General features: G+C 41.8%; 1 protein-coding gene across 3 annotated transcripts in view; it reads right to left on the bottom strand.

The window, feature by feature from the left end:
* Positions 1–21,707, bottom strand: part of piezo1 (piezo-type mechanosensitive ion channel component 1) — an 86,332-nt gene that overhangs the window by 43,371 nt on the left and 21,254 nt on the right. For all 3 annotated transcript variants that reach the window (XM_040005089.1, XM_040005088.1, XM_040005087.1), the window contains exons 5-22: positions 18,985–19,231; positions 18,062–18,275; positions 15,152–15,323; positions 14,670–14,768; positions 13,645–13,711; positions 12,047–12,156; positions 11,891–11,970; positions 11,155–11,335; positions 9,761–9,866; positions 8,990–9,171; positions 8,686–8,834; positions 7,187–7,345; positions 6,703–6,806; positions 6,138–6,304; positions 4,543–4,719; positions 4,048–4,173; positions 1,123–1,323; positions 702–906 (exon numbers count right to left, since the gene is read on the bottom strand). In XM_040005089.1, the coding sequence (XP_039861023.1) occupies positions 702–906; positions 1,123–1,323; positions 4,048–4,173; positions 4,543–4,719; positions 6,138–6,304; positions 6,703–6,806; positions 7,187–7,345; positions 8,686–8,834; positions 8,990–9,171; positions 9,761–9,866; positions 11,155–11,335; positions 11,891–11,970; positions 12,047–12,156; positions 13,645–13,711; positions 14,670–14,768; positions 15,152–15,323; positions 18,062–18,275; positions 18,985–19,231 (2,746 nt within the window). The remainder of the gene's footprint in view (positions 1–701; positions 907–1,122; positions 1,324–4,047; positions 4,174–4,542; positions 4,720–6,137; positions 6,305–6,702; positions 6,807–7,186; positions 7,346–8,685; positions 8,835–8,989; positions 9,172–9,760; positions 9,867–11,154; positions 11,336–11,890; positions 11,971–12,046; positions 12,157–13,644; positions 13,712–14,669; positions 14,769–15,151; positions 15,324–18,061; positions 18,276–18,984; positions 19,232–21,707) is intronic.

The following is a 21,707-nucleotide window of genomic DNA, read 5'->3' as shown; positions in this document are numbered from 1 at the left end:
GGCTGAACTGTTATTAACATTCTTTATTAACATATACAATTACATTTTTTTTATATAGTGCCAAATCAACGTACTTCAAGATGCTTATCATCATGCAGTCTTGTTTTCAAGAACAGCACAGTGCTTCCTTAATAATTACCGTTATAAATGTAAAGATACGGCACTGCATCCATTGATATAAACCACAAAGTCGTTATCCAGGGATACGAGCTAAAGGGAAGTGAATAGAGCACACAGTGCTTGGTTTTGTAGAAGACATGGACGTATTGTTGGATTTATCAGGCTGTGACTTTTAGTGTTCACTGGGTGAATCTGCAATCCTGAGAGAACGATCGGAGAAAGATTGAGCATCTCCAAAGACATGGTTCTCTATTAAACGCTGCTGGTTCAGGGTGGATTGCTTCTTGGCATGTGTGGGCTCTCTTTCAGACATGTGAGAAGTAGTCACACATGTGGAGACTGTTAGGTCTACAACTCCTGATTCCATCGTCTCAAAATAAGTTGGATGATTTGATATGGGCAAAGATGCAACAAAAAGATGCAACGTGAGCATCTTCATCCACAGATTTATTATAATAAAACATACATATTGTATTACTAATATTTATCTAGTGTGGAAATATGCAAGAATATACTTTATTCATGTATTACATATTTCTGACATCTAATTTATTTTAAAATCGAAGACTTTTAAAACTCACCTATGCAGAGAGCTGGCGGTATGCCCACACACAGCAGATACTGGTAGATCATGATGATGGACAGGAAGAGACAGTATTTTGGCCAGATCCTTGCAATAGCTGCCCGCCTCCGCCTCACTAAGATTGCTACTAACCAACAGCCGTGGATTATCACTAAAAAATTCATCCTCTGTCCAATCACATTCACAGTCATCAGGAAGCAAATCTTTAAAAAAGAGCAGATATTTAAAAATTAAGACTAAAAACGACACCGATACGCTGGAACGCTATATTTAACTTATCTTCTTTAGAATAAAATAAAACAAATATTACAGTATACAATAGAAAGGATTCCCTGTAAAATGCACTTGTTACAGCTGTCACTGATATACTCTGAGCCAAAGCCCACATTTGTGCAGTAAGAGATTATTTTCTTAACTACCTCTAATCCAAATTTGTAGAAAGTGTAGTTAAGCAGATACTTGAAGCAGGATATGAGGCCCTGGTCTGAAGTGTCTCTTGTGGCGCCAGGAAAGAGCGCCGGGATGACGGGCGGGGAACGCTGGAGTTGTCGGTAATGGTGAGCCTGGTGTCGATACACTGTTGCCTCAAAAACCAACAACATCAGCACAATTAAATGGTTCTGCAAAAAAGCATCAGGAAACAATCAGATTAGGCTTTCACCAAAATTTCATAACAGTTAGGTGATAACCACGTACACTGTAAGATGCACAGAGTAAAACAGAACATTGCCATCTAATTGCAGTTAACAGTCATAAAGAATTAAACACATCTTTACTGCTTCAATGGGAATGAAGTTCAGTAGTAGTCAGACACTGCTAACAAGATGAACTTGATCAGGTGATCATCAGAAAGTGTGACGAGCTGTAAAAGCTGTGGTTATTGCGACAGTTGCACTCGCTGTCCATCTGCTCGCCTGTGGTTGCTTCAAAGATGGAGATGGGTTGCCCTCTTCAAAGCAAAGGAAACGGTACGTGTCTGCAATTCCTTTTGATTAAACAGGCACCTGCATGCAATCTGCTACAATGCATTCATGCCACCGCTAACTGTAATAAACCTCAAATGTGATATGTAAAGCTTTAAGCTAGGGTGGACTCGCCTGCACGCAGAGGTGCAACTCTCAGGCACAAACTGGGCCAGGTAAAAAACAAATTATGAAGATTCTACCGACAGCAATACAAATGTGTGGCTCAAACATGAGGGCACTAACAAAATCTATCAAAGGGAAAATGCAAATGTTTCTCTCTGAAGAAGCACACATACAGTGGGGCAAAAAAGTATTTAGTCAGCCACCGATTGTGCAAGTTCCCCCACCTAAAATGATGACAGAGGTCAGTAATTTGCACCAGAGGTACACTTCAACTGTGAGAGACAGAATGTGAAAAAAAAAATCCATGAATCCACATGGTAGGATTTGTAAAGAATTTATTCGTAAATCAGGGTGGAAAATAAGTATTTGGTCAATAACAAAAATACAACTCAATACTCTGTAACATAACCTTTGTTGGCAATAACAGAGGTCAAACGTTTACTATAGGTCTTTACCAGGTTTGCACACACAGTAGCTGGTATTTTGGCCCATTCCTCCATGCAGATCTTCTCGAGAGCAGTGATGTTTTGGGGCTGTCGCCGAGCAACACGGACTTTCAACTCCCGCCACAGATTTTCTATGGGGTTGAGGTCTGGAGACTGGCTAGGCCACTTCAGGACTTTCAAATGCTTCTTACGGAGCCACTCCTTTGTTGCCCGGGCGGTGTGTTTTGGATCATTGTCATGTTGGAAGACCCAGCCTCGTTTCATCTTCAAAGTTCTCACTGATGGAAGGAGGTTTTGGCTACAAAATCTCACGATACATGGCCCCATTCATTCTGTCCTTAACACGGATCAGTCGTCCTGTCCCCTTGGCAGAAAAACAGCCCCATAGCATGATGTTTCCACCCCCATGCTTCACAGTAGGTATGGTGTTCTTGGGATGCAACTCAGTATTCTTCTTCCTCCAAACACGACGAGTTGAGTTTATACCAAAAAGTTCTACTTTGGTTTCATCTGACCACATGACATTCTCCCAATCCTCTGCTGTATCATCCATGTGCTCTCTGGCAAACTTCAGACGGGCCTGGACATGCACTGGCTTCAGCAGCGGAACACGTCTGGCACTGCGGGATTTGATTCCCTGCCGTTGTAGTGTGTTACTGATGGTGACCTTTGTTACTTTGGTCCCAGCTCTCTGCAGGTCATTCACCAGGTCCCCCCGTGTGGTTCTGGGATCTTTGCTCACCGTTCTCATGATCATTTTGACCCCACGGGATGAGATCTTGCGTGGAGCCCCAGATCGAGGGAGATTATCAGTGGTCTTGTATGTCTTCCATTTTCTGATGATTGCTCCCACAGTTGATTTTTTCACACCAAGCTGCTTGCCTATTGTAGATTCACTCTTCCCAGTCTGGTGCAGGTCTACAATACTTTTCCTGGTGTCCTTCGAAAGCTCTTTGGTCTTGGCCATGGCGGAGTTTGGAGTCTGACTGTTTGAGGCTGTGGACAGGTGTCTTTTATACAGATGATGAGTTCAAACAGGTGCCATTCATACAGGTAACGAGTGGGGGACAGAAAAGCTTCTTACAGAAGACTGTTACAGGTCTGTGAGAGCCAGAGATTTTCCTTGTTTGAGGTGACCAAATACTTATTTTCCACCCTGATTTACGAATAAATTCTTTACAAATCCTACCATGTGGATTCATGGATTTTTTTTTCACATTCTGTCTCTCACAGTTGAAGTGTACCTCTGGTGCAAATTACTGACCTCTGTCATCATTTTAAGTGGGGGAACTTGCACAATCGGTGGCTGACTAAATACTTTTTTGCCCCACTGTATGTTTATATTAAATACAAGGTTGAACTGTTTTGTTAGAAATTGCCAGGAACTCTGTGTGGACTTGAGGACTAGGACACAGGTGCAGCGAAGGATTTATCCACAGAGAAGTGGGTGACTCCTCCTTTAAAGCCTGAGTCTATGAGCAACAGCTGACATGTACCATGTGCAGAGAAACACAAAGCATTACTCATCTTAGATTCTGAGCTACCTGTGTTAATGAAGTAAGTGATAGAAGTGCATAGAAGCTGTGCACCGGGCTGCTGACACCCTGCAGGTACAATGACCACGATCCTGCTGGACAGTACAAGTTAAACAGAGAGAAACAAAGGCCTCACTCTGAGAGTGCTCCATGCGCGGGTCACACTGTGCTGTCAAACACATCACAGAGCCAAGTGGCTTTTACTTAAATGTCATTATTAGTGTTTATACTACACGTTTAATTCATCTGCATTATTTGAAGTGAAATGAATATACCTTGCTGTATCCGAGTGCTGTAGCATCTTTCCTAATGCCAAACCATTTGGCGGGATCCACTGGTTCCTTATACAAGGAAGAGTTTTTCATTTCCTCTGGTAACAGGTTGGTTTCATTTGCAAGAGGCTGTAAAAGAAAAGATGGATCACAAACACTTTCTCACTCCAGTGCTGATAATGATTATTCTACAAGAGCAGTCAAACAACAAGAAGTTCTCTAATATTATTAGTAATAAAATTATTATTCTGATCTCACCGGATTTATAAAACACTACTGAGATGTTCTGGAAGTCACAGTTTGGGAACATAACCAGACTTTCAGCTCATTTTCAGCCCAGTCTGTGACCCCGGCCACTTTCTTTTTTGTTTCTTGAACTGACTGCGCTGCATAAACACAGGCTCAGCACAAACGCATGCTCGTCTCAGGTATTAACCAAACCATGCAGCCGGTTCTCTCAAACTGGCTTTGCACGCCTGCAGTAAAGCAGAGTCTTACCATGGTACAGTTACGGGAGTAGTCGTCAGGGTCAACAACACTGAGCTGGTACAACATCTTGCACACGATGATGACGCACACCCAAACTGTGGACAGGCAGGACGCCATGGATCTGAAACGGTCATAAGGCATCGCCAGAGACCAGAGGACAACCAGGACCAGATTCATCACGGATGGCTACAGACAGAGAGAGACAGCACTTTAACAGGTATGCTTTCCCCTAATCGGGACAGTTTCTTAACATTTGTTGTCGTTGTCTTTCTCACCGTCATCATCACCAACGTCATATAACGAGCTGACTTTGCTATGCGTACATATATCCAGAGGAAAGCGTGTTAAGCATTTAGAAGCTCCTGCTGACACTTTGATCTTTCCTGACAGATAAACTTTATCCGTTATTAAAAATGTGAGATTCACCTGCAAATATGCGTCTGTAAAGATCAGCCACATTACTGAGTGTAGGTGTGCTGTGCGTGCATGTGAGAACGCATGTACAGACCGGTGTAGCAAACATTTTGTCGTTTCGGTTACATGAACCACTAACAACAACGTCACATGTGTGTAGCGGCTGGATGTGTGTTTTTTGGGAGCTTATGTAAAATTTGGGTTTGTGTTCAGAAGTTTAGCCGAGTCTTAGCACAGATAAATGTCTGACACGCGTGACATCTCAGTACAGGTTTGAACTGTGAACTCGAGCATAAATGGTCCTCTTAGATTTGAGACCAGCTCGAGGGTTTTGTATGAAATGCTGAATGACGCCTTTTGAAGCCAAGTAATTTCTCCTTGTTGGTGAGTCCACTGCTAACTTTTACAGGCCGCTGTGGTTCTACATTCATCATCTGCAGTGGAGGATATGGGACAGTGACAGCTAATATCTAATCTCAGAGAAACAGAACTGACTCTGACAGTCAGTGTGGCCTCAGATCAAAACATCATCACTGCCGTTAATCGAATAAATCGAGGAGATCATAAATGCTATAGATCAGAAACAGTATGCAGCCGGATTATTCCTCGATAACTAGAAGGCATTTGATACAATCAATCACGACATGTTATTAATAAACTGGAGCAGTATGGGATCGGGGGGCTGAGTGAAAAATGATTTACGTGACAGGAAACAGTTTGTGAAGCTGGGTGAATATTCCTCATCATGCTTGGATAATGCATGTGGGAATTCAATTTCAAACATCCCTGTATCCGTCCAACACTACGAGGTGTTTGCCTCTCTGAGTGGAGTGAAGAACTGGAGCAACGTCCCAGCATGAACCAGTTGTACAGAGAGGAGGGAGGGCTGGACCGGGTGGATCGCCCACTACAGGGATGTGTGCATAAGTGTGTGTGCGGGTGCACAAGCATGCTTATGTATGTCTCAGTATATTTGTATATTTGTAATGATGATAGGCCATAAACAGGAAGAAGACCAGGGGGCGGGATTAAATAAGCTCATCCTGCTGCTTTTTAAACATGCAGGTGATTTATAATTATTACTGTTTTGTTTTCCTTTGTTTGTTTGTCTCTTTTTTCTCTGTTGTTGTTGTAACATGTTCAAAATAAAGATACAACACAATAACTTAATGCTTCAGTCGTTGCCGTACCTCTTCGAGGGCGACCCATACAGCGAAGAAGGCCACCATCTTGAGGATGTGACGCTCCAGAAGCCTCCAGAGAAACTCTTGAATTGTGGTGAGAATGTCAGAGAATCTTCTGGAAAGATCCAGTAACCTGTCCATCACCAGACCCCATTTACTAGGCATCAGCTCCACTAATGAAGAAATCAGACAAACATCTGTGAGTCTGACTGGGATGACTTCTTAAATTAAAAGGTATATTTCCAGTGCATCCAGTCTGCCTGCTCAGTCCTCTGATTTAATGTGAATGTTTAGGATTTGATTCTGTTGGACAGGCACACAGTGTAATCTCAAACCTCAGGACCGCTGCGAGTAAGAGAGAGGAGCTAATGACAAGAAGCTCTGGAACATCAACACCAGTAAGACAGAATGAATGGGACCAGTGACACATTCAAGGACAAACAGCTTAATAAACCCGATGATCAATTAGCAGTCGGTTGCTGTCTCTTCAGATGTAACAGCCTCATAGTTCTATATGATATTAGAAAGCAACTTTTACATAATTCTAATAAACCTGAAGGTTTTGTTTTACCTTCGTCTTCAGAGTCATCATCAGTGTTTGCAACAGGGTCCTCGTCATTGTTCGTTTGCACATCAGCAGAGCCAGTCTGGTCTGCCCTGTCGCTGCGCTTTTTTCTGAGAAGATTAGACCAAAGCACAAACATCACCTTTCTTTATAACGCAACACAGGTGGTGGTGGGTGTCACTCCATGTAAAAACCAAGCGTAACCAACAACTGAATGAAAACCCAACTTATTTCAAGGACAACGAAGCTGTTTGTGGGTCCTCTGATCATTTCTACATTTTCTAAATATTTAAAACCAGGTTTAAATGTTTAACCGTTCCAGCATGAGGACAGAGCTGTCCAGCCCAGCAACTCCACACAGGACGTAAAAACTAACTTGGGTAGCTTCTTAAGACGTGACAGCGTCCGAAAACAGTATTAACACTGTACTATGAAGAAAACCAAAGACATTCTGCTGTTACATGTCATGAGCAGCAGCAGGAGGTGTTACCTGTGTATGGGTGTAATCTGCTCCAGGTCAGTGATTCTCATGAATGGCTTGTGAAAGTAGTGCAGCTGTAGGATACAGGCCAGCAGGAAGAAGCCGGGGATCAGAATGCTAGTGAAGAGTTCAGACAGAGCAAAGGTCTCCAGGCCGATCGCTGCCAGCCTGAGGATGACAGAGCAACACCGTGGGCATTTCAGATTTCAGCACAGGTTGTGGTTGATTGCTACACTCTGGAAGTGGAATGAGGGTGCGTGTTAGAGGGTTTGCTGAATACTATCGTCACGTTTCATGCGGGAAGAAACGGGGAAAAAGCATTTTCTAAGTACAGTGCACAAAAAAGAAGAAAAGAAATGCCAGCCCTTTCCTATTGGTGGAAAAATGTAGCATATCGACCAATAAAAAATCATGAGATGTGGTTGCTTAGGAAGAGGGTAAAGTTTTGGGAGCGATGTGGACAGAAAGTTTTGTTTCTTTTGTTTTGTGTCAAAAATGGCCCAACAGACCCCAGAAATCATGAAACATTTTTGGTAAAAATGGGAATTGTCTTTTGTTTAGTTTTCAGTTTGGGTAGGAAAGCATAGGGACCATTAGGGAGTTTTGTTTGTTATTTTTGGCACTGCTCACTGCTGAAGCAAATAAATGGCTGCTTAGCATTTTAAAAGAGATTGTTGTTTGTGTTCTTGCTTGGGTGGAGTGTGAGTGGGCCAATGTTTTGTTGCGTTCAAGACATGCCTAGACCTAGAACGTAACACATTATTTCTGACATTTTGTGTAAATTTAAGCACGTATCAATTACAACTTTGACTTAGATCGTGCTCGTAAACGAACCACCTCATGTTGTTTAGCTTTCTGGATGTCATGCTTATTTATTATATACAGTACATAAGATCAAAATTCACACGTTTTATTTAACTGAAAGGCTCAATTATCTCGGCTAAAGAAAATAAAAAAGTTATCAAATATATTTATATGAAACACATGTATGTATAATGTTTTATATACTATAAGCACCTTTAGGCGACTGCTGTAGTGATTTGGCGCTGTATAAACAAAAACTGAGTTACACTGAACAAAAATATAAGTACACCCAAAAATATAATGTTTTTGCTCCCGTTTTTCATGAGCTGAACTCAAAGCTCTGAAACATTTTCTACTACACTAAAGATCCATCACTTCCATATATTGTCCACAAATCTGTTTAAATCTGTGTTAGTGAAAACGTCTCCTTCGCTGAGCTAATCCAGCCCAGCTCACAGGTGTGGCATGTCAAGGTGCTGATTGAACAGCATGAATATTGACATGCCACACCTTATATATATATATATATATATATATATATATATATATATATATATATATATATATATATATATATATATATATATATATATATAATACAATAATAATAATAAATGTTCTTATTGCTCTTATTGCTGTAAATCTGTACACAGGCAGGTAAACGGTGCAGACAGGATCAAAAAAGCTTTAGTTAAAGCACGTACTGTACTTCTGTGAAACCAGTCAAGTTCCTCCAGTATCCAGGGAAGTCTTCAAACTGGTAAGTGTAGATGGAAATCAGCACAAGCATGGTGTAGGCCACAACGAGCCACCAGAAGAGCTTCAGCAGGCGCCTCCACAGAGAATAGTAAACCTGAAAAATAGGAACAAGTTACGAGTTAAAAGAGATTTTTAAAATTATTTATTATGAAATACGAAACATTCGAGGAGGCGTTTTAACACAGTTTAACACAAAAGGGCCAGAAGCCATTTATTTGGTATGATGATGTCTACGAGATGTGTGCATACCTGATAAAGGCACATGCAGAGCAGGAACAGCAGCATGTAGATGATCTTGTATGCAACAAGTTTTCCAGCAAAGGACACCATGATGAACATCCCTCCACAGACATAGATCCAGTATTTGGCATAGCAGCTCATCACCATGCCTCCCAGAACCTTCAGCACAGATTCATTACCAGCCTCCTCGTCTAATAAGGACGAGACGTTGGGAAGAAACCGAGGTTAGATGTACAGCACAGTAACGATGGAGAGCCACGCTGCTGCCACACAGGCTGAACGGGACCTATCAGAGGAGACGGCTGCAGAGCTGCGGCTACATGAAAAGCTAAGAGAGACATCGGTGGTGTCGTAGTATACTGCAGTATTCTGCTTGATGGAAATGCCTAACCTCCCACACACAGTGCTGGAAAATGAACATTCTGAATGATGTCGTGTGATGTCGGGGTGTGTCCGTTACTTTTAGTGGTAATCCATCGTTGACTATCAGGATCCAGTTTGAATCAATGTTTTGTTTTTAACTTTTTTATGACATTTGTTCTGTCATATTGTACGATTCTACCTATTTGAGCTATTTCTTGTATTTTTGATGTGTTTCACTTAATAATTAAGGACTACAATAAAGGAATTTCCCAACTCTGGGATAAACACAGTATATCTTATTTTACCAGAATTTTTAACATCTAATCACTGATATGAAAACAAACCTAAATCATTTCATTATATTTTGAGTTGGTGGTATTCAGCAGGTCAGTGTGAAGTTGTGTGTGTGATTCTGACCTCCTGTAGTGACTTCCTGTAGTGGTGTGGCTATTTTCCTTTTCCTGCTGAAGTTTTCCTTCACTGACTGACGTACTAACAGCCAAAAGGTTAAGGTAAATAAAAGCTGGAGAGACAGAGGGAAAGAAGGAGGATTGAAAACAGGCAGACGAACATGAAGACCACAAGTTCAGTTTTAAGACACGCAGAATACAAAAAAGTACAAACGCAACCAGCAGCGTGATTTTACTTTGCAAATTCATGCAAAACATCATTGTTGAGCATCCAGCAAATCAACAATAAAACCAACTACACACGAGACAAAGCAGTGAAAGAGAACAACGGTCTGTGCAGTAACTACACACAACGTAACCAAACAGACAAAAATGAGCCAAGCTGCACAACAACAACGGGATGATCCGTGTTACTTTGCCCAATGCAGGGCACTGAAAGGAAAACAATGTTGAGACTCCAAAGTGCTGTTTGCTACCAGCCTCACTCATGCACGGACACACACATTCATACATCACTGTAGTCTATACCCTAAGTATTTTCTGTCACACTCTGATCAATGAACGGGTTCAGTATTTTGCCCAAGGAGGGGCTGAATGTGCTCAACACAACGTCCAGTCACCAAACCAGGTTAGTCCAACATGAAACGTCAGCTCTGTGGTGAGAAAGCAGCCAAAGCTACTGGCTGACACGTCTCCGGACTGTTCCCGCTCTTCTTTGGCGATTCCCTCGAGTGCCTTCAGATTCAATTAGAAATATTATCCAACTCAAAGCTAAATGTCATATTTCAGCTTATTTACCAACAGCTGGCTCTTGGCTAAGCAGCAGTACGTCTGTCTGTGTTACTGTGCTGTGTTCCCTCCAACACTGATGTTTTTGTTCATGTTTCCAGTGTTTCTGTGCATCACTGTGCTCAAAGGTTTCTGTGGTAGAATAAACAGACACAAGCGGAGCTGCAGCGTCCAAGCTGTTAATGTTACACGTGTTGCATTTGCAGCACACTTGCTGTCAAAGTGATGAAGCTGTTTTCATCCTTCATCTGTTGTTAGTCGTGTCTTTATTCTGTTTCACTGACTTTTATAATTACTAGATCAAGTCAGGTTAAGAATTAGGGGTGAAGGCCCTCGTGCTGTGGTTTAAAGGAACACGAGATGCAGTTCTTGCACATTCAGCCTCTGACCAACATCAGTGAGTATCTGATGTAGAAATGATCTGAGAAACCAGCTCTGCTATTGTTGTTGTTCGAGAGCACATGGTGAGAACTGAACAGTTTAACCTTCTAGGAGCTGTACAGACCAATAAGTAAAGCCAAACACTTATTTATGGGTAAACATCCTGCTGAATGTTACAATCCGTCACAATTTCGTGACTTCGTTATCATGTCACATATGCTCTCTTCTTACCATAGCTCCCAGTCTGAGGCAGGGGTACTGGGTTCTATTCAGTCCTAGCTGTCCGAGGCTCATGGTTCCCACTGTGGTGGGCAGCTCAGGTTGAAGCTCCATGGCCCAGACGTACTGCAGACAGCACAGAGCCAAGCCGTAGAGCAGGATGAATGGAGAGCACAATGTGGCTGCATGTCGCCTGAAAACACAGACCCCGCCCCCAACTCAATCAGACTATTAAAATACTGGGAAACAATTTTAAATGCACAACAGTTAAAAAACACTGCAATTAATAATTATTGTCGTGTGATGTATTTTTTCCCTACAATATCTGTAATCTTCTTAATTATCAGTTATTATTAGCAAAATCCACAATCAATGATTTTTTTAATATATCAAAGAGGAGCTGCTGAGGCACTCTGTTTGGGATCAATTTATATAACAAATGCATTCTTGGAAGCAACCAGACCTGATTAAGACCAATCCAAGTCTTCATCAGGGTCTGACAGATGCACTGTCAGGATTAAGTATTGAGTTCTTTAACCTCTAGAGGGTGTTACATTTACATTGTTACATTTACATTGTTACATTTACATTGTTACATTTACAGGTGTTACATTACATTGTTACATTTACATTGTTACATTTATAAATATTTAAGAAGTATCAATGAACATGTTTACACACAATAACCAGGCAGCAGACGCTTGACTTGTTCTGTCACAGATGTGTAACAAACGTGTGGTAACAGTACCTCGCACGCAGGATCCAAATGAGACATGCCCACAGCAGCAGCACAAAGGTTAACCAGCTGTGGTATGTGATGCTCCAAACCTGGACACAAAGTGACTGTGTGTGAAAGTCTGTGACGCTGCTGCTGAAACGAGTCTGAACAGAACTTCATGGTTACCATCATTGCTATGAGAGCACAGACGTAACTCTGCTGCATGACCACTCTTCCCAGCAGGAAGAATGGGCTTTCACCCTGTTTCCCACTGCAGGCCACATTCGCCTCTGCACCTAAAGAAAAGAATCATATTCATGTTCACAATGTTGCGTTAGACCTCCAACAACCATTTGTTGAGGTAAAACGAGAAAAAAACAGCTGTGACAGCTCATAGGTTCTGAGGCCCAGCAGGGACTCAATCTCCCTCTGACAGTCACATTAAATACTACAATATTACAGATCTAGAGGCAGCTGTGGCTCAGGAGGTGGACAGGAGGAGGAGGAGGAGGTGGACAGGTTGTCTACCAATTAGAAGTTCAGAGACTTAATCCCCAGCTCCTAAAATCTGGGTGTCAAAGCATCACTGAAACCTGAGTTCGCCAGTGCATCAGTGTGAGGCCTGCGACAGCCTCGACCGCTGGAGGTGCTAACCACGATGGTGGTGGAGCTCACAGTGATCCACCGGGAGCAGGCAGCAGCCACTCAAAAACACCTGGAGAGAAACGGGCTGTAATCCTGGTAAAGGATCGCCTGAAAGCACCAGGGTCCCTGCGAGAGCCCAAGCAGCCAGCAGGGAAGAGCCAGCCAGTCCCATTTCCCAGTAGGTCCTGGTGGCTACGGATGCTGTATCCCATTCACCGGGAGCCGCACAAGTGCCAGGGCAGGAAAGTTAGAAATGTGGGTAACCGGGGCACCTTCGTCTGGACTGCCGGATGATGGATGCGGGGCAGGTAATATGGTGCTTATACCATGCCCCTGAACTGCTCAGGCACTGCTCTTTTTTCTATGACATTGGATTAAACCAAGGGCAAGTAGCAGAAGCTCGATGGCTCCCCTGCCTAAGTTGGGGGACGTGGGTATGTGGCGGGATGTGGTCTGAGGATCAGCTGCAGGGGAGGGGTGGGTTCAGGGGGCAGTGCCAGTGGAGGCTGGTCAGCACACCTTTGACAGTAATTGTGTGGTTTTGCCTCCTGTTTCAGTGGACACGTAGAGGTGAAGCCGTGCTGAAAAGTCAGACACTGTTTGGCTGCACAGATCAGCGCACTCGTGTGAGCATGTTGTAAATGTAAACCTGCCATGATGGCAGCTTTCTGGCTGAGTCTGGGGTCCTTCGTGTTAGACTGAGTTATGCTAGAGCTGCAGGAAGCAAGTATCTCAGTCACAGGACTTATGGTCATTTATGTGTGGCTGAGGTCATAAGGGGGTGATATTCACTGGCACCAAACCTGAGACCCCTGATCCCAGATAACTGTTGGGTGTACTTATAAGTGACATGTTTTTCATCCATTAAAACTCGTTTTTTGGTTTGAGTATACTCTATGTGTACGCCCTCAAAGACAATTAAATGTTGTTTTTCAATTAAGCTGAAAAAGTCAGTGATGTCCACAGAATATCGTTCACTTTTGTGCGCTACATCATAAATGATTCACTTCAGGCTGTCAGATTGATGTCCTCCAGTCAGGCCTATAACGGCTGTCCACTGTTTGATTCTTTTCTGACACACTTTCATACTGGGTGACTTATACTGGTTAGTCATTTCTGTGAAAAATAGCAGCTGGTACCGAGATAGGGCTGACTGTCTTCGGTCACAGTCCCTCCGCTTTCTGTTGGTACAGACAAGAGTACGACCTGAAACACAGAACACACACACACAGATGTTTATTTGTACTTATGTGGAGGGTATATGACAGTTTTAAATATTAAATAGTTCCAGCCCTATCTGGATGTCAGCACAAAGAGCAGCACGGTCGATACTGGTATGAGTAAGAAGAAACACCCAGTGCATCATGGGAAGCCCCCAGCAGCCTTAACATATTGCAGTGTAACTAAGGGAGGATTCAGGGTCACCTGATCCAGCCTCAACTATATGCTTTAGCAAAAAGGAAAGTTTGATTCTAGGAACCACAAGTAAGTTAGCAGTGCTTGATCAGGGAGATAGGCTACTGCAGCATTTTGGATCAACTGAAGGCTTTTAGGACATCCTGATAATAATGAATTACAATAGTCCAGTCTAACAGTAATAAATGCATGAACTGGGGTTTTAAGCATCACTCTGAGATAAGGTGTTTCTAATTTTAGAGATGTTGTACAAAAATCGAAGAAACTAGTCCCAGATTTAACAAGGACGTGTCCTGGTCAAAAATGACTCCACAGTGTTAGCGGAGGCCAAAGTAATGGCATCCAGAGTAACAATCTGGTTAGACACTGTATTTCTACGATTTTTTAGAGCCAAGTACAATAACCTCAGTTTGTCATCTGCACAGAAGTAAAAATGTATGCTATACCTACTAATGATACTGCCTAGGAGAAGCATGCATAATGTAAACTGAACTGGTCCCAGCACTGAACCCTGTGGAACTCCATTACAATATATTTTACACCTTACAACATAAAGCACCCTGAGGCGACTGCTGTTGTAATTTGGGGCTATACAACTGAAACTGAATTGGATATATAGTGAAGATAGACAAGCATTTCTTTAGTACGATATAAAAACACAGAAGAGAAGAAGAATCTCTATTTAAATATCAGCCATAGACAATAAATCCAAATAGAGCCTTTTGTACAGCCAATAGAAATGATCTACCTGTGTGTCGTCTTCATAGTCGTCTTTTTGTTCATTCCAAGGCTGTAATTCCACCAGCTCTTCTTTTCTCTCGCGTCTTTTCTCCTGTTGCTGCTTTTCCTGCAGAAAAAGAACAAGCCCTCAGAAGATTTCAGAAGATACAGTTTTTCAAAAGTCACGTGGCAGCTACAAAAGTGCATCAGCTGCAGAGTCTGTGCCATGTTAAACCCACCTGGGCCTCTTTGCTCTCCTACGTCTCCCTAACGTAAAAAATCTTTTCAATAAAAGAGTTATTTTTATTATGTTTGTTTGTTTTTATATTTTGAATTTCAATATGTTTGGGTTTTTGTATAAACACTGTTTCAGTATGTGAGATTTGATACGATAACAAAGCTTTCCATTATGTTTAAATACTTTATCAAAGAAAAGCCAGTGGGGGCACATTCAGTACTAAGAGAATATAAAGATATGTTATAATATAAAAAGAGTGAGTGAGGAGATACCGCGTTAGAGCCTCCGTGACGTCCTGTTCTGAGAACAGTCACTATGGTAGTATAGAGCAAAAAGAGGATTCCTGGGTTGACATAAACTGGCCAGTCATGACTGCTGTTCAGATTGAGGTCATAGGGCAGGGTGCAGTTTCCTGGTATGATGATGTCCTTCAGACCAAAGAGTCTAGGCAGAAAAAAAGAGAAAGAAATTGAGGAATAGACCTGTGTTAATTGATTTACTAATACTGTTGTGACCAAGTGTCAGGATCTAGAACATTATGATCAGGTGTGATCAGTGAAAATCCGGCACCATAGACATAGCAAAGCAAAGATGTAGAGTCGTAGCCACAATGCTAAAGTACGATTAGCATCAGGCAATTCAGTAAAGTTTGCAAGGGAAGTATTTCAGATGTTCTTTTGTTTTAACTTTGATGATTACAGCTTATAGCTCACTAAAATCATACATGCAGCTTCTCACGGGTGCTGGTTTAGCGTGAGCGGCCACCACGTACTACATGGTTAGAACACAGTGGCCCGAGTTTGAGTCCGACCCTTGACCTCTCCTCTTGACAACAACAATAGATTCCCTGCAGGGTTCTCGGTGGGTTTTCTTGACTGTCGTCTCAGGAGTCTCACTTCCAGTCAACTTTCCATTGATATGCTTTGTTCCAGCAATGTGCGTCTGTGGCTCGGCGAGTCATAATCTCAACAATCCAATGAGCAGTCTTTCCTATGATTGTGTTTGTGTGCACTGAACAAGCACGAACTCAAAATGTGTACTGAACAATGAATAACCTTTTTGAATTGAATGACAAAAGAAGAAAGCTTTTTCAAATCTTTGGTGGGATACACTAGTACACGTTTTTTGGGGGGTTGTTTGTTTGTTTGGGGGTTTTAAGTTGGAAACGTGTCTTTCATCACTAATAAAAATACGTACAAGTACGTTGGGTCACAGATTTGCATGACCTGTGTTACATGCAGTAAACAAATTGAAGGAACAGAATTGTATTATTTCTGTCACCATCCACGTTACAGACACACTTCAGTCATATGCAACAGCTGTGTATGGAAGCCCGATTCCGCCACTAAAAAAAAAAAGGATCCATAACTCAAAATTCCGAGTTATTTTCTCAAAATTTCAACATATTAACTCGAAATTTTGAGAAAAGTAACTCGAAATTTCGAGTTAGCGCTGCCAATCAGTAATCTACGTGAATGACGTCATTTCCTCGTTACCCAGAAGCTGAAGGCTCAGCTACAAATGCTACAGCTAAGCTACCGGTATTACATCCAGTCGTGAATGCACAGACTGCTGAGTGTTTTCAGCCTGGCTTCACAAATGATGAAATCCCCGTGTTATTAGCTGAATCACATGGTGTTACTATCAGCAAACGTACTCGCGAAAGCGCCAATTTGTTGGGATCCGTTTTTGAGTGCGCGTTCCTCTGCGCCATATGCTTCCGGGTAACAAGAAAGCGACCTCATTCACGCATAGTTTTGATTGGCAGAGCTAACTCGAAATTTTGAGTTATATTTCTCTAAATTTCGAGTTATTTTCTCAAAATTTCGACTTATTAACTCTAAATTTCGAGAAAATAACTCGAAATTTCGAGTTATGGATACTAGCTTTTTTGTTTTTATTTAGTGGCGGAAACGGGCTTCCATAGCTGTGCCTTCATCACAATTCTAATCGTCTTTTTTACACAGCTCAGAGTTGAACTCATCTTTATGTTGATGATACCAAACATGTTCCAACGTGATCAAACAAAGTGTGAAGCTTAGGATCAGCTGACACCTGGGACATGGCACAGTAATATCAAAAAGGTTAAGAGTTCTTTTAAAGTACTACTAATAATAATCATACATCTACATTATCTACATTAACAGACTCATCAGCCTACCTTAGACAATGAAAAGTATAGGAATGAAAAGCACAACAGAGATTTCAATTTACTATCATATTTACTTGTTTTGCAAAGAATCCCTGTGGAACATTTGACTATTTTCCCGTCAGCTTCACTAAAGAGACACAGACTCAGTTTTATGACAGTGGAGTATGTTTGCTGGGTAAACGTCGACTAGGCTGACTGATGAACAGCTGGCTAAGTGATACCGATACAGAAACCTGCCAAGAGGGCCGTGACGTCATGAGGAAGAAACTGAGAAGAAGAGAGACCGTAAATCCCAGTGGAGGCTCATTCCACTCATGCCTCTCATGCCAGCACAGTCACACTGCGTTCATTTCGTTTCTCGTCAGTAAACTTGAATAGTTGACCCGACTTTTGGTGCAAAGAGAAATTTCATAGCCACAGATGAATATATGTGTACTGATACAATTAAGGAGGGTTTACAGGCATGAAGGCACAGCAAATGACATTTGCTGGATTATCTGTTGAGGAATTAAAGCTACTTTAAACAGAGGCTCAAAAATATCAGAGGCTCAAAAATAACTGGACAAAAGGCCGACAGGGAATTTCTTTTTAAATGTGAGGCTCAAAGTGATTCGACCGCACCAGAGAGAGACCAGTGTTGAGCTGAAACCCAAATAAACTGTTAAACAATGAATTCAAATATTTTTATTTGTTTAGATTAGAAAGTCTGCACTTCAGTTATATCTCGACAGTAAAATCCACTGTTGCAAATCTGTTTGTGCAATAAATTATTGACCCAACTGTATCAAGACGTATACACGGTCTTTAATAATCAGGCCAAAAACTGGCACTGCCAGAGGTTTCGTCATGTCAACTGCAGTTTCTTTTCCCCCAAGTTACATGTCCTGCAACACTGATGAAATCATCATGTGGCATCTATTTCTGTTGAAATCTGCTGAATAACCATGCACGGTATGAAATGATGCAACCAAAGGGTCGCTGTCCCCTGTAATTCTGCATATGCATATAATCTGTTATTATGAAGACTTACCTGGCCCACAGGCTTTGTGGGGGGAACAGGGCCTGGGCCAGCAGACTCTGGTATAAATACAGACACACCATATGGCCAGCAGTGAAGAAGCCCACCATCACACACAGCGCATTGAAACCCAGGTGGCTGATGGGAAGATGACATGCCCACCAAGTGCAAATACCAATGAAAAGCAGGAAGTAAATGGCTGAGAAGGCAGATGGCAGTGTGATCCCTATAAAGAAAAGGTCAGGGGTTTATATGCAGTGCACACAAAGGTCCAGAAAATGAAGTACAAACAAAGTGGGCCTGATAAAAGTTTTATGCTCCTTTGTGTCTTAAAGGAAAAACACAATATTTCTTAAAGAGCAACTTTTACGCAAATCCAGATAAATCTTTGTCATGAGTCAGATGGTGATTTGGTCATTTATGATGGAGATTTTCACCGTTTGACTATGTTGATGAACGAGAATTTCATGAGATGACGTGGATTTCCTTTAGAATTTTGATTTTTTTTACGTTACAATGAAGCAAAATCAACTTGCAGCTTTTGTCTGGGCAAACAAACAAAATGCCGTCATGTAAAAGACATCAGTCGTATTTCGGCTGCGTTTTTGCTTTCAGTTCTTTCTTGAGCATTTCGACACTTATTCTTATTTTCCCTGTTTTCCCAAATCTCCTGTCAATCTTTTTTTTGCTATTTGAGACAGGCAAAAAAAATAATAATACTTGCGGCAGTAATACTTACTGCCGCAAGTATTATTCTGGTACCTGCACCTATGGTATCAATTTGAAATCTACGCCCCTTCATTCTCGAGTTATCGTGTCCACAAACTTGGGTGTCCGCGTTGCCCGCTCGCACAGCAGGGTGACGACAACACCCCATCGGCCTTTTACAGATGAGGGGTAATAAAAAATAACAAAAAACAACACTAAGATCTCACCAGCAAGACCCAGCAGGCTAATCGCCAAGATCCTCCCCAGGTCCCGCAGAACTTTCTGGGCTGTAGCCTTCAGCTGCTCAGCCAACTGCTTGGCTCTGGTTACTGTGGAAACCTCATCAGCATCACCAGCTAATGACCTCTCTTCTTCATCTTCCTCTCCTGTTGCCTCTTCTTCATTATCATCATCACAGTCACTGTTATCATCATCCCCAACGTCTTCTGTGTCGTCTGTTGAATTATGTTCTAGCTACGATGTGTAGGAATGAAAAGAAAGACATGCTTTGTAAATTACATCACCCAGAGGATTCCTTCGGTTACAGGAGTAGTGCTGGAGCTAATATCCTGCACTTTATTTCTGCAGACACATTCTCAGCTCACTGTGTGATTATCTACTGATGTAAAAATCTGATGAAATAAATGTAGAAATCTGAATATACAGTACTGTGCAAAAAGTCTTGAGCCAATCCTTATTTCATGATGTTTTGTAATGCTTTCTGGGTGCATTTCAGAGGTTTTCTTTAGACATCGGCTGCTTACAAAAGAACGCATCTTTCATATTTTGACCTGGTGCGTTGTAACAATATGTGGCAAGTGGACAAACATAAGGCAAAAGTAAAGGTGTGAGGCCTAAAAAATAAAAACTACAGTAGATGAACAGTATCTGAAACTCGTGTACTGTTCACTGAAGTCTCAGAGGAATGGTCTGGGTAAAAAGGAAGGATTCTTAACCTCTTAAATGTGGACATCACATTTCAGGTTGTTAGACCACAATAGAAAATGTTACACATATAGGTGTGAACATGTTCCCATGTTTGAAGTAGCAGCTTTGGACTGAAAGTTTTCATGTTTTATGCAACGTTCAGAAATCTTTTACTTTTTTTTACTTTGTTACGTCTTCCTGCAACTGTTAGCAGCACCTCAAATTAGCTATATTGCTCAAAGGGGCACAATTGTTGTTTCTCTTTTTGTTTTTGTACTCAGGAAAAATGCTGCTGTGTTCAGACAACAAATAAAAGAGTTTTGCACAACATCACCAGAAACGACATCAGGTAAAAAGATAATTCTTTGTTTTTTCATTCATCGGGTCCGAATCAGCCCAAATCGCAAAGAGAAATTAAAAATGCATGACGTGAAAGAGTTCGGGTCTTAGGAGTTTAAGGAAGGAAACGAAAACAATAGGCAGAGTTACGCCAAATCACAGAAGAACCAGGTGAAAATCAGTGGCAACAAGTCTGATGGATTGATGAATACACATTTAAAAAGTTTGGTTCAAATTGTTATGAGTATGGTTGGTCAGGAGAGATCCAACAGTGAGTCTACAGCCATCTGTAAAACATGGTGGAGGCGCCGTCATGGTTTGAGGCTCAATTTCAAGTACCATCATATTTTGATCCAACTTGCAATGCCATGTGGAAAGCATCTGACATGATGCTGTCATGTCAGCTTATTTTTCAACATGACATTGGTCCCAAACACAGCATTCCTGAAAAAACACACACTCGGGTATGGACTGTCCTCCCAGAGCTCCCTTATTCACATTCAGAAGCAGGTGATTTCTCCCACACCACCTCACTAAACCATCCACTCCTCCCCTGTTCTTAATTAATACATGTAACCACTGCAGAATTATTAGAGTGTTTCTGTAGCTGGCATGACTTGTAGTGAAGACCTGAGGCATCAAGATGATGGGGACTGGAGACAGCACTGTGAGACGCTCCTGCACTGCACCCAAACAAGTGTGTAGCAGAGGAGGCAGCAGAGAGCTGAACCTAAACCTGTTGAATGAATGGCTGTTCACCCCCTCCAGGCTGCCCACTGCAGTGATGGCTGTCCATCTGTCACCTTAAACCCAGTGATTTTCTTCACTCCACCCCACCTCCTGTTGTTCTGCTCGAGTTTGCCCTCGAGCTTCCTTCTGTAGGAATTCTTGCATTTCTGTGAATTCACCCGCAGCCCGTTCTGCACTTTCCAGTTCTTCCCTGCCCCCAGACCTGAAAGCTACGGAAGAGGATTAGGGCCACTGTTTTTTTCTTCTTTTCCAGAATTCTCAGATTAAAGTCAGAATTCTGACTTTTTCCAGAGACCCTAATCCTCCTCTGGAGAAGCCAGCCTTCTTTTAATTAGGCTTTTTTTCAGATCACCAGTGATTTAAGGCTTATTGTTCTCAAAGAAGAAAGTAGTCCTTGCTAGTAAGATTATGTATTTACAAAATGTGTTACACTTCTCAATAAGATGAAAGGAACATGTATTCAGAGCACAGCATCAAGTCAGTTAAACCTCTGGGACACTGAGTTGTTAGTGAGCAGCTTTGTGCACAAAAGAGGCGACAATGAGATCAACAATGAGATCTCCCCCCTTAGATTTGTAAGATTTTACTTGAAAACTCAAAAACTGTGGCGTTATTTTTGTGCCTCTATTCTGAGCGCAGTAAATAATTTGCAAGAACAAATGCTGTATTTTGAGAAGAAAATTATTTTGAGCGAAGAAAAGTTTAATTTGTGCAAACAAAATTCATTTCTGTGTGCAAGAAATGAATTTCAGTGTTGGCTATTATCCATCCACACACACAATAACAGCCCCTGTCGCTCAGATCAGACATCTGCTCTCAGTGTGCAAAAAATTCTGACTGGCTGGAAAATAATTATAGTTATAGAAAAAAATAAAGTTTAAGTAGACTTCAGAAATAGAATAAATGATAAGAAAACTGCCTGTGCTGTAGAATC

This window comes from Simochromis diagramma, unplaced genomic scaffold (assembly GCF_900408965.1).
Source record: "Simochromis diagramma unplaced genomic scaffold, fSimDia1.1 OVJJ01000309.1, whole genome shotgun sequence".
NCBI lineage: Eukaryota > Metazoa > Chordata > Actinopteri > Cichliformes > Cichlidae > Simochromis > Simochromis diagramma.
Note: the sequence above shows the minus strand (reverse complement) of the source record. Positions and strands in the feature narration are given on the sequence as shown.